The 12,844-nt window shown below is 50.7% G+C and overlaps 1 protein-coding gene across 1 annotated transcript; it reads right to left on the bottom strand.

The window, feature by feature from the left end:
• Window positions 1-910: 910 nt before the first annotated feature.
• Window positions 911-12,179, bottom strand: Shab (potassium voltage-gated channel shaker cognate b). The gene is made up of 14 exons (XM_003737639.1): window positions 11,955-12,179; window positions 11,651-11,820; window positions 11,416-11,539; window positions 11,181-11,324; window positions 8,467-9,366; window positions 8,187-8,267; window positions 7,880-7,937; window positions 7,583-7,641; window positions 3,402-3,624; window positions 2,842-3,023; window positions 2,579-2,749; window positions 1,395-1,524; window positions 1,118-1,247; window positions 911-1,022 (listed from the first exon to the last, which is right to left on the bottom strand). The coding sequence occupies exons 1-14, from the start codon at window positions 12,177-12,179 to the stop codon at window positions 911-913; spliced, it is 2,709 nt and encodes a 902-aa protein (XP_003737687.1).
• Window positions 12,180-12,844: the final 665 nt, after the last annotated feature.

The raw sequence follows: 12,844 nt of genomic DNA, 5'->3' as shown, positions 1-12,844 counted from the left end.
CAAGTCCTCTCCGGCTTCTTGCCGGTTGTGGTCGGAACTCGAGTCCTGAGAATTTCGGCTACTATTCCTCTACGCTGAGCTGAATCGCTCTCGACGGCGGAAGTTTTCTTATTTCTGCTTTACCGGAACGCACCGACGACTTTTGTAGGATGAGAGTTGCGTTTATAGCGGCTGATGTGTTAGTGATGAGTGGTATATGAAAATACTTCTACTAACAGCTGACGACTCGGCCATCGGGCTGTTGTCGATACTCCGGTAAATTTACAGCACTCGCTTCCTCCTCATCGAGGCGGGTGTTCTGTGTTCTCGCCCGAAGGACGTACGCTGTCGGAACCATGAAGATTCGTTCACAGAACGTGCACTAATCCTTGCAGATCTTTGTAGAGCTCTGTCTAGTGGAATGGCGCAATTCAGTCGCGATAGAGTCCACAACCATTTTCTACTCTAGGTGTAAAAACTCATGTTTCTTTTGAGATCCTTTCTCACTGTGTTCTCGCAGCTGGATTCTCGGCCCATCGGATAGGTTCGTCGTATCATTTGGTGAGGTTTTCTGGTGTCGCAAGACTTGAGACTACACCCTCAGGGATGAGCATTCCCTTCCGGCGCCATATCCGACGGACCATTTATGATGATACTCAATCGGTTCACTGATGAAAGTATCTACCGATCGATTGTCATCATAGAACTGCTGTAGCTGCGTTCCGATGTTTTCGCTGTTCGTTGGGGTCTTATGATGAGGATTGTCAAAAGAAGGAGAGCCATCGGTGTCACGAGCGAAGATGGCGAGCTGTCGAAGCTCGAGTTCTGAAACGGATAACATGAACATTTCGTCAATGCTGAATGATTGCTCCGGGGAGAAGATTCTGCTTCGTCTGCAACATTCAACCGAGATCGAAGCTCACCCTCGTTTTCAATTCGAAGGAGTACGGAGGGTTATTTGGTTATGCTTGGCTGGGGTACACGGCGCGGAAAGACTATCCAGCGCATCGGCGAAAATCGTATCCGCGGACTCCACGCCGGGACTGCGTAGAAAAGCATTATTCAGCCACGGTATTGTTGGGTACAGTGTGTGGCTTGGGTCATCTGGAGCCACGGCTCCGTTCCTCCGTCAACTCACCTGTCCGCATACGAAGCGGTCGCGTATAATTCTGACTGGCAAACGCAGCGATCATCTTGAGATATCATCTCTCCATGATGCACGCACAGGGGATTTGCGCAAACTCGGAAATTTTTCTTCTGGGCCTCATCTGGAAGGTCGTCTGAATTCAGAATTAATCAGAAACACTGTGTGTCTTCCCACAGCTCGTTTTCGATTGCAGTCCTCTTGGATTCACGTCTCGTCCCTCTTCCAGCCGCTTGTAGGAAGAGGGCTCGAACGAGGTAGCACCACCCACCTGCTCGAATGGCGATTGAAATAGGCTGAGCGACGGGCGCTGAACATTCCACTGGAGAACACATCACGTCCAGTGGGGGCGGTGATGCCCGGTGATCGGGGGGCTGCATGGCTTGTTTTTGAGCGGGAGCCTGAGCGGGAAAGCAAGCTACTTAATATTCCAGACCGTGACGGCTCGAGCACGGAGCGCAAGCGAGTGAGTAACCACGATTACACATTCCCTGTCTTCACAGTGCTTTCTGGGCCCGCATGATGCACACATCATTGAAAGCTCGCCCTGTCCGCGAAAGTGATTACCCACGAACGGGGTAATATTCCCGAGCGAACTCCAGGCCGACCGACTCCAGGCTTCTCATTCTATATTCGACATTCAAAGGAGAGAAACAATCTGAGGGACGAGTCCGAAGTTGTTCTTATCATGGGTCCCATTTCTAATTCAAGGCATAAATCATCGATTGTGAGGAGGTGCTGCGGATGAGGCAGTGGAGGTGTGTGCATCGAGCTAGCTTGATGTTTCTAATCGATTGGAATTTTAGTCCGATGCACGCAGAAGACGACGGAACGACTCCAGGGTGATGGTCATGGTCCAAGGGTCAACACTTGCAGGATTCGGGTACAGGAGAGAAGGATGGACTGATTGAGGGTAGACATTCCAAACAAACAGAATCTCTGAGTGAATTTCGCTCTTACCCACTGTCCTGTCTTCGACACCTGCCCGCTGTTATTTCTGTCTGACCGTCCGAGTTGGCAGACGCCATCTCCATTTGCGATGGAGATCTTGTTACGCAATGAGTTCTACTAAAAACCACGCCGCGATACCGATCGATTCGAGACGTCGAGGAAGTCATGTTTTCTCTCCTCACGAGTTTGCGATACTAATCGTCACTCTAAAATAATTCAAGCGTCAATGGGTGTTCCATCCAATTCTCGAGCATTCGCTTGAGAGAAGTCGAGGATCGAGGCTGAGACTCATGGTCGATCGCTATCCTCCCAAGAATGAGAAATCGGAAGGAACTGCGACAGACCGCGAATAATCCCGAGTCATGGGATATGAACATGCTTCCGGGTACCTCCCCCGGGCGGAATTCGCCAGAAGGCAAATGGTGTATCGTGTCGAGGCTATCGATAAATTCTGACAGGAGAGAAGCGAAGAGCGATTGGATAATTTTAGAATTTCATTCGAACCTGTTGCATGGACGGTTTGAGAGCGTTCGGAGCTTTCGCCACTTCCGCAGACATTGGAGCCTCTGCGGAATCGGTGTTCGTTTTGTCGGACTGCTCAGATAGGCTATTGTCACATATCAGCCTCCGACGTTCTTCGCAATCAGACTCGTCTTCTGTGGTTGTGTCTCCACTCTGAGGAGTATGCGCGAGCGGTTATACAGCGTGAATTCAAATGAGCATCATTAGCTGAGCCTGGATGAAGGCGCACACAACCACATACTTACCTCTCGAACATGGATCGGAATTGCTGTCGAATTCGTCCGTTCAGTCGCCGACGACGGTCTGTTCTTGAGAATCGATTTTTTCACTCGTGATTGGTTCTGCGGACTCGGCTGAGTCAAATTGAGATATTCTCCTCGAGTCGTCTTCGGTGATTTATGTTGGTGAGCAGAGAATATATTCACAACTGTAGGCCAATAAAAGAATTGTTATTCAACTCTGCCGATAGTTCCATGCTCAATAATGGGTAGTTGAGAATAATGAATCTTAATTCATGAAAAGCATGGTACAACGAGAACGGTATTAACATTTTGCAAGCTTCGATTTAGACGCATTCCTTTTCCGATTATTGGCAGAATGAGCCGGAGAGCCAATCATGTGAGGAGGTAGGAGAGAATCTGCCGATCCCGTTTGTAGGGCCCTGGACGCGTCCAGAGCGTCGAATCGGGCTTTAGTCCGGACCCCTGAGAGATGATAAGACGATGTTCACTCTACCCCTATTCTTTTCCTACGAGGATGCCTCCTGAGACCGCCTGAGCGATTGAAGAGCCGAGCCGATTTTCACCTTTCAGAAACTTTGGCGGATTGCAGACTGAAGGCGATGAGGGTGTCGTCGTCGTCGTCTCGTATGGATAGCTGCTGTTGTCTGTTGAAAGTCTTCGCCGCTGCGAAGGCGGCGTCGACGTATCTTCCTCTTGTCCCAAAGGAGGAAGAACGGCGGTGCGGTAGCTGGAACCGCTTTCGACGCTGCCTCGATCCCAGCGTATCGACGAGGGAGCCTCGCCATCCTGCAATGATCGGGTCAATCTCTTAGCGAATTCACGCTTCTCACACTGAAAGGTCATGCACCGGTCCAAGCGTCAAGGCCCCCAAGGCTCCCGAGGCTTTTTGGTCTCGATTCCGAGTACCGCTGAGCTCAGCTAAGCTCAGAACTCTTTCGACGAGAACACCAGAGGGGCTTTCCTTACCTCGACACAACTATCTTCGAACTAAATCCTCGTCTGACGCGACTTTCAAACTCTCGTTAGAATCCTCTCCCATGAAGTCGTCCCTCTAGAAGACTAGAAGCCCATGGCCCCTTACCCTCGCAATCACTTCATCGGATGAAGTGCGCCCTGTCTTGAGACCGGGATGCTTCATTTGATAGGGATAGACTCGAGCATGACCCTCCCATAAAATCACCGAAATTATCAGTGTCGACCACTCGGTTTCGGAACCGAATCACTCATTAGTTCTAATCACAAACCGCCTAGAGTTACGACTAATGTTGTCATCCTCAAGTTCCAGCATATGCTCCGTCGGGGCGTGAAGCACTGTCAGCGGGGTTGCATGCCAATTCCGTCCAGTGCTTCGATCCGAGCCTTGACACGAATCTCGTCATCGTATACAAAAGCTTTCTGCTGATCGTATAGTCTAGATTCACATTCTTCCCGAGATCCGAGTTGTGGTTAATTTCAACCAAATCCTCAGCACGCAACAACATTCGGGGTGCGACAGAGGGACCACAAAAGGAAATCAAAATAAGAGAAATCAGGGAGTTTAAGAGAAAATATTCCTCCAGCGAAATTTATTTAGCTCCGAAGAACTTGGACAAAAGTTTTCAGAGATCTGTATGAACAGTCTATGTAACAGAATGAGCGACCTTCGAACTTCTCGACTCCGCTTGGAACTTCGTATGTATACGACAGATAGATGCTATGAACAATAATCAAGGTCCCAGTGTCGGTGAAAATTTCGCGTACCGACTATACGCTTCCCTCCTCCTCTATCTCTCGATTGTGAGTCATGGAGCTGACATCGGCAGTGCTTCGGATCGAACTCGGACCTCCACATTCTTCCGCAGATACTTCAGGGCCAGAGCCTCTGAAATTTCCGGTGGGACTGTAGGAATTCGGAATCCGACACGAGTATCGGTCCATCAGCCTCGTCAGACAAAATATTGTAGACAAGCTCGATTGAATTTGTGTGTGCGAAGGCGGTGCCTTGGTTTTTTCCCCATTGCATAGTCTCGTCACTGGTGGCGAATGCGGTGGTGGTGATGGCAATTGTGAAGAAGGCGGTGGAGGCGCGAGTGAAAGTGATGGTGATGGAAAGTTTGTCGCCGTGCCGTGAACTATTCCGACACTTCCGAGGTTCGCACGAGGCACACGACACGCTACTTACGACAGGCAACGGTAGCACACTCAGAAGGGAGTCATAGATTGACCATGTGGACATTTCAGACGAACTGCCGAGCCCACTCAAGGACTGAGGGGGCGTTGGCATAAAGGGTCAAAATTTTTCACTTGCAATTTGCTGGAAATGGAAACCGCTTTTAGAGCTCGCCACTCCTAACAGACAGCGCAAGTAGTGTTTCTCCAGAATTTGTCTTTTCCCCTTCCAGCTCAAATGCGAGCAGTCGGGATCTCGAGGCACAGCGTCATGGCACCACCGAGCTAGGGAACTGCGATCGGTTCGGAGAGAGATTTCTGCGCTTCCAGGCGTAAGCACTCACGAAATGCTTCGGTACGATATCAGCTAGAACTATTAGGCGAGCTCTATTCCGGTGTCGGTGCGTGAGAGAAGCTTCCAAGAATTTTCAGTGTGACATTGGTGTGTCCGAAAAGGAAGTATAGGAAGTGAGATTTTCGAAACAAGAATCCTGCAACAATGCGAACGCGCAACAACAGTCGCATTATCGAGGACGACAACCAGTGATCGCAAACGTGGCAAAGACATCTAAGAATCAATTGCTCAAAAACGAGAACCTGTTCTCTTTGCGTGCTGCGAAATCAATCGCCCTCTTGCAATGCTGTTCCACCATTTCCAAAAGACGATGTGGAATCACTGTATTCATCTACATCAGCCGTCCAGAACACGACAGCATGAGCAGTTGACATAATCGCCGTAACCCCAAGACGCTATGATCATGGATCGCTCATCGAGCGTCTAGTTCACGGAGCCATTGCGTCGAGTCGCCGAGCAATCAATCGATTCTGAAATCCTTATAATCTAAGCTGGAAACAGATTTGTCTTTCTCTACACTCACCGGCGAATCGGCAGAATCATGAATCTCACTCGCACTCTCACTCCGATCGTACGGCGCTGATTGAAGCTGAGCGGCGCCAAGCGCGTTCAAAGGAAGACACTCTGTTCGATTATCTCTCTCCTGAAAGTTGCACATCCGTGAACGATGGAAGGAGGCTACGCTCATTGAGAGCAGAGCGCTGAAGGAGTAAATCATCGTGAGCCTGGCCATCGATAAAGTTGAACCCGTGAGCTATTCTCCGATGTGAGTCCTGAGTATGACCTCAGCTCCGATCATCGTGTTTCGATCCCGACCTCGTCAGGAGGATTCGTAACCCCAGCCACGAGCGGGCAGCAGCCGAGAACGAAAATTGCCACGAAAAAATCACGACGGCCGGAGATTACTTCCAATTCGAAGGAAGCAGAGCCGTTTCCGGTCGCCGCGGTCTCGGATCCGAGAACGAGAACGCTTCCACACTTCGACGCTCGCTGTAGGGAGGAAGGGAATCCGGTGGAACACTCCGACGAGATTCAAAGTGATTCGGCATCGATCCCAGCTCGGGCGAAGTGTCGGAGAGGAGCTGATCGGTGAGCGACTCTGCGACGCAAACCACCTCCAACTGGCTTGTGTGGAGATCGGAGAATCGCGTAGTCATCCGTTAGGTCCTGCGTCGTCAACCGCGAGCGCATACATGTAATCCTCATTCAGGAGCCCCTCAGTGTGTTGGACACAGCTGCGTTACCGTCAGTGTTGGTGCACATCTCAATCGATTTCGATAGGTTATATGTAGGTGGAATTTCTCGACAACCTGTGTCCGAGAGGAATGATACATATGTTGTACGAAACCGATTCTCTCGTTCTCGACCGCCTCTGGCGCAACCCGAATCCCCGAGGTCATCTCGGGGATCCGCTTGAGAGCCGGCTCGGTATCAGACATGAGGACAGACGCTGGGAGCGCTGAGTGACGGACGACGAGCATCACGGCCGTCACAAGGACGATAAGAATTCAATTGATCGCACAAGGGGATTCTGCCTCATCAATACGACCAAGGAATCGCAAGATCTAAACATTAGAAAGATTACTCTAAATTTGGAGAAGGCCGGGTTTGGCTCTGGCTTCCAAATGAGAACAATGCCTCGTATGCTCAGAAATTCTCATGGGCAAAATCGTCGCTCTGCCCCGCTCTTCCTTACCAGAAAGGCGTCTGAACTCTCGTCTCGCGAAACATTCAAACAAGAGATCGGACTTACGGCGAGTACACTTTTCTGTTACATTCCTCGGGAACGTAGTCCGGTGCGAACCGAATGCGAGCTTGGAGTGTTCAATTATTGGATCCGAACCGCGATTTCTTTGAGCTCTCAGCATGTAGGTTTGCGAGACTGCGGAGATATCTCGAGCTCGCCCCACCGCTCGAATTATCACAAATTGTGCTGTTCGATTACTTTTACGGTCTTTCGCTGGGGGAAATCTCCTGGATTCTGACTCGATCTCCGAACTAGACCTAGAATCGTCTTGCTCCGTCAAATTCTTTGCCTTCAGGATATATCATCCTTCTCTTCGTTCGGGGCATCGAATAACGACGACTCGAAGTTCTTGTCATTTCCCTTTCCGAAAGTAATCCTGAATGAAGACAAGCTTGTCATGGGTCTATCGCGTAAACAATGGCTTTGAATGTACACCTCATCGATATCGTATTGTAATCCTCCCTGAGAGCTCCAGCCACGCATTTCACACTAACCTTATTATCTGTCGGCTGTTGATTAACGTCTATGAACTCGATAGTCGGATCTTCGCCATCTGAAAATGTCAGAAAAAAATCTCAGCGGGAATCTCAGGTCGTTATGCAGCAGACTTCTTGCGATCAGCGGTCAAGCTCCGATTAAAATCAGGCTCCATGAGACACATCGGATGGCTGCCGTATCCCGACCTCTATCGACAATGCAATGCACGCAGACGTCAGACCCCACTGTGGGCATTATAGTGAATTTCCTGTTCCCCCGTCGAGATGAGAAGGATCGCAACCATCGAGGAGTACTTTCGGTCCGCGGGGGAACGCTCTCCGAGAGCAGCCGTCTGTCGCGAGAAAGCGAGAATCGAGTTCCCCGGACCGAGTAGGAAGACAGCCCGTCATGTGACCGAATTCTACAGCCGGCTACCAGCCGATGCGACATGGACTCCGCGGATGCGCTTAAGCAGTCGTCAGCGAGGTTTCGCAATGTACACCTACCAAGTATATTCTTACCAACAGCGACCCGGGCAGCATTCTGAGTCGTGGAGACTGAACTTAGATCTTTCTTCTCGGCGGCGATAACGCTCTTATTATGGACGCCACCTGGTAGCTGATGCTCAAAGTTTCGGTAGCACCCAGCATCGGTTGTGCCTCCACGACCATTCGAGTCGGCGTCGATTGACGCTGCGTCCGCCTAAGCAGCAGGAGAAAACGCGTCAGATGGAGCTAGAACTGATGTCGGCAGCTCAAGTTCCCCACGTCGATGTCGAGCCCGGTCTGCCCCGCAATTGATTCACCCAGGAGCACGATTATCGTGAGAGATTGTGTTTTCGATTCAAGCACGAGGGTCGATGCGACGGTGAGCCAGGGGTTGGAATCGCTCCTCCACTCACCTGATTGATGGTGTGCCCTGAATCAACAAGCACATCGACAAGGTCCATGCTCTTGGCGAAGGCGTCTCGGAGATTGACGTGGTGAAAAGAGACGATACTTCCTTCTCGCCTGGCGCGCTCGAGCGCTTCTTTTCGTTTCAGCGCTTTTTCACGGCGCATCTGATTCTTGTAGAACTCGGCGAAGTTGTTAACGATAATGGGAATGGGCAGGGCAATAACGAGCACCCCGCAAATGGAACACACGCTCCCTACAATTTTGCCCAACAACGTCGTCGGGACGATATCTCCGAAACCAACGGTCGTCATTGTGATCACAGCCCACCAAAACGCTTCCGGTATGCTGCCAAACTTGGTACCGTCTTCGTCTTTTTCGGCGAAATAGGCCAGTGATGAAAAAATCATCACGCCGATGGCCAAAAACAGCATGAGCAGACCCAACTCCTTGTAGCTATTGCGGAGGGTGAAGCCTAATGACTGAAGTCCGGTCGAATGTCGGGCTAATTTCAGGATTCGGAGTATTCGCATAATACGAAACACCTGTACGACACGACGAACGTCCTGGAAGTGATCTACTTTGGCTGCATGGGGGTCGTGTGGTTTCGACGCGTCCTGCTCCTCGGTCCTGTCCATGATCAGCGATATGAAATACGGCAAGATGGCCAACAGGTCGATGATATTGAGCATGCCTTTGAAGAACTTCCATTTGTTCGGTGACGACAGAAAGCGGAGAATGTATTCGAGTGTGAACCATGTGATGCACACAACTTCGATATAAGCCAGCGTATCGTTCTCTCCCATGCTATCGCCTCGCTCGTTTTTCTTTTGCAGAGCAGGCACTGTGTTCAGGGTGAGTCCTATCGTCGAAAGTATGATGAAGAGGATCGAGAAGATAGCTACCACCTGCAGTAAATCAACAACGGCCACTGACATCAGCTGCTAGCGCGACAATATTTCGATTACGGAAAACATCTTATTATTCGTAAAATCTAAAATTCAGCTCCATGAAGCTAGACGGACATATTGACATAAGGTCCGAATAGAGGAAAGGCTCTATCGTCAACGGGGTAGGAGAGATTCATTCAATTCGATCACCGCAGGAGACCGTGAGAAACAACGACCGTAACGAAAAAGGGAGGGCGCACCACTCCATAAACAAGGAGAATATTGCTCGGCAAAACTCTTCACATCGATTCCTCCCATCGGCGGCCGAGCGAGCAGCCTTCCGACCGGCTCGAGGAAACTCGGACGAAATTGTATCGCACACCGAGGATGTCGCTGATGATAGAATGTCACGGAAGCGGAGACAATGGCGTGTCACTACACAAAACACAACTCCGAATATTTTCTCGCCGAGCGAGCAGCTTCAGCGAGACGGGGAAAGGAATTGGAATTCTTATTCGAGACAGGAGGCGACGAAGTCCTTTACTTTCTCCACGTACGATTCCTTTTGGAATTCGCGAAATTCAGCTCGAGACGGAGATGGACAGAGCCTGCCCGAACGGGTACGTTCAGTGGAAACGCGAGGATTTTAGCGTAAGGCACGGGATATTCGATCACTAGAAACTGCGGATGATACCACTCGAGCAAATACCGCCAAGCTTGGGTCAGTCGGGAGAGCCGAAATGGGCCGGAAGTCGCGCGAAACCCAGATCAATTTTCGTGAAGGAGAAAAATGAGTCAAAAAATCGATGGAGCTTCGCTGATGTTGTACGAGAGGGGGAGGTGCGTGCTCGTCCGCAACTCAAATATTGTTTCTCATCGACATTCTCCTTGTGGCCAGCACCAAGCGAGCTTTTCCTATTGTCCTTGAAAGAAACTCGATCCTTCCGTATCCTAGAGTCAGCGGTTAGAACTAGGGTCGGGGTCTGGATACATCTGACGGAATCGATAACGGTAGTATGCGGTTACACAGATGCACATGATGCCACAACGTCAAGACAACATTCTAACAACAACATCGACTCAAATTTCGTATCTAGATCCCTGGAGAGCTCGTCGGTCTTCCGGGAGCCGCTGCGAACAGAGATTTGACTTCCGGGAAAGCTTGCTATTAGAAGGATTCGCCACTCGATCCCGTTCCGGACAGAGAGGTTTAAGACACGCGTGTTAGACTTGCGAGGAGACCGTTGTCGCCTTGCCCATACCCATCATCACGTTATCCATTAGAATATTGAGGTTTCAATGCGAGTTGCAAAAAACCTACGCTGCAAGAGAGAGTTAGTATGCATGCGGTCGGGAGAGATCTAATTCCTCGGAATGCCGTGCGGGAGAACACTTAGGCGTCATTGGTGGCATTCGCGGAAAAAGCGCTGCTCGTCGAGCGTGTGCACACAGTCATAGCGGTCACTCCGGAAAGCATCGATGGATATTCGAAAGTTCTGTCGCTCCTCGCTCCGGACATGCTCTGCTCCAGCCTCGGAGGAGTGTCTCTTCTCAATGCGCCACGATCAATTCAATCAACGTCCCTAAGTACGATCACCGAATGCTCTCGAAAGCCACGAACGCCGAACTCTGGATTCCTCTGGTCCCGTAGGGAACGCGGAGAAAATATTCGCTAGGTGTATCAGGCAACCATCTATGATCTAATTCCCCGCATTCAGCTTTTTCGAGTCGTTGGAGATCACTACGACCAGTGCTAGTCTCGCATAGGAGCGATTGTGGGCAATAGAACCCGTATCTGAGGCAGAGAGAGAAAGAGCATTCCTTGGACTTACTCTAGCCGCCATAGATGATTGTGGCTTTTCCAACAGATCCCAGATGTATTTTTGAAATTGAGCTCTCCTCCCCTCGCCGAAGTACTCTTCGTCCCTTTGTCGGAGGCTTTCCGCCTCCTTTCGCATCTCCTCGTGCACGTGCTCCTAGGAACGTAATCGGCAAATCAGATCCAGCTCGTTGACAGCTCCCGACACGACCTCTTCCGTTGGATACGGATTGATATCGAGAACACACCTTCCTTTGGTGGTACTTGTGTTGACAGCAGCTCTCCAAGTACAACTCATCGATGCCCCAATACTCCAAATCGTCCGCAAACGCGATAACGCACATTTCTTCGACGAGGTGTAATTTGCCCGTCCTGACGGAGAAAACGAGAGGCTCGTAAGTATTGGCTTCTCGCTGGAGATCTGACCGGCGCGGCGTCGTGCAGGGGGAGATACGATCGACGGACCTCATGACAATGGCTCACCGAAAAAAATTCAGAACCGCCCCGAAGGACTTTGGGTGTCGATCGAAGAAGTATTCGTTGTCAACTAGCGAGTAGTCGTCGCAGAGTTCCATAATGGCCTCGTGCGTATTACACTCGCGCAGTCGACCCAGTCGCGTATGCGGGAGGCGTTCCAGGGTTCGCCACAGAACCTATAAGGAGTGAGAACCTTGAGCTGACGACGCAATAGTCGGAGGTTCAGACGTCGTCTCATGGTCGATCGAATCATTCGGCAACGAGGACTCCCCGGACCGCCGAGAGATATCGAAGCATTAGAATTACTAACTTCGTGTTTTAATCCGCCAACGTTGATGACGACTCGTTTGTTGAGAGCCTTTGATCTCATGATCATGAATGGTTCGGGCGGTAAAGCTGTTAGGGATCGAGAGAAGTTCCTCTGAGCCGCCCCAAGTGGACTCGCGGTGCTGGCCACGGGTACCATGGACCGCGTGGGGTTGGCCGGGAGCTGCGGCGTTTGAGGAACTGCCGCACCTCCTGGTAACGCAGCCATATTTGGGGTGTTTCGCGTAAAAACCTCCCCGAGCGGGTCGTCGTTGGCGATGGTGCTGTTGTAGACGACGACGTCGCCGTCGTCGTCGTTGTTGCTCCCGTCCGAGACGACTATGTTTTTTTCGGGCGCCTAGACGCATGCCACTTCCCGCTTGTTGAAAGCTGCTCCATGACTGCCCAGCGCCTTCAAGCTTGGATTCTTCTCTTAGCTGCGTCCAGGCGCTTCGCTTCACCGTTTTCCAATCCACAATTGACGTTGCTGCAATCGGAAGTCGCTCTTCAAGCATTTTTCCTGCCTGAACCGGTTTTTATTTCTCCTAAATAGTAGAGTTCGCTTGCCTTGAGGTAAGAGAGCGATTAGAGACACAGGGACAAAAAGCGGTCCGCGACCTCTCAATCTGTTGGTTGATTTCCGATCTGGCCAGCTTGTTGCTGTCGTTATGGTCGGTTTCGTGGTAATTGTCGCTGAAGGTCTCAGTTTCCGCGGCAATGCAATCCTTTCTCCCCTCCTCGTCAGCCTTTCGGCCTGATTCTTCCCCAAGGGATAGTTCGATTTTCGTTGCGGATGGCTGAAGTTGGGAGGGGCTCTGAAAATTCCCAGACCTATTGTAATTCTTCCTCGCTCGACGTCTCGTGAAGCGGTAACTCGAAACAGGAAGCTGAACT

The sequence above is a fragment of the Galendromus occidentalis genome, unplaced genomic scaffold (genome assembly GCF_000255335.2).
Source record: "Galendromus occidentalis unplaced genomic scaffold, Mocc_1.1 scf7180000075584, whole genome shotgun sequence".
Taxonomy (NCBI): Eukaryota; Metazoa; Arthropoda; class Arachnida; order Mesostigmata; family Phytoseiidae; genus Galendromus; species Galendromus occidentalis.
This window is presented reverse-complemented; position numbering and strand designations above follow the sequence as displayed.

What these genes read in the sequence shown, in the direction of transcription:
- Shab (XM_003737639.1), bottom strand. Translation starts at nt 12,179, where the DNA reads ATGGCTGCGTTACCAGGAGGTGCGGCAGTTCCTCAAACGCCGCAGCTC. An exon ending in ACAAGTACCACCAAAGGAAG is followed by an intron (nt 11,325 to 11,415) that starts GTGTGTTCTCGA and finishes TTACGTTCCTAG; the next exon opens with GAGCACGTGCACGAGGAGAT. An exon ending in GCTACCGAAACTTTGAGCAT is followed by an intron (nt 7,938 to 8,186) that starts CAGCTACCAGGT and finishes CGGGGAACTCGA; the next exon opens with TTCTCGCTTTCTCGCGACAG.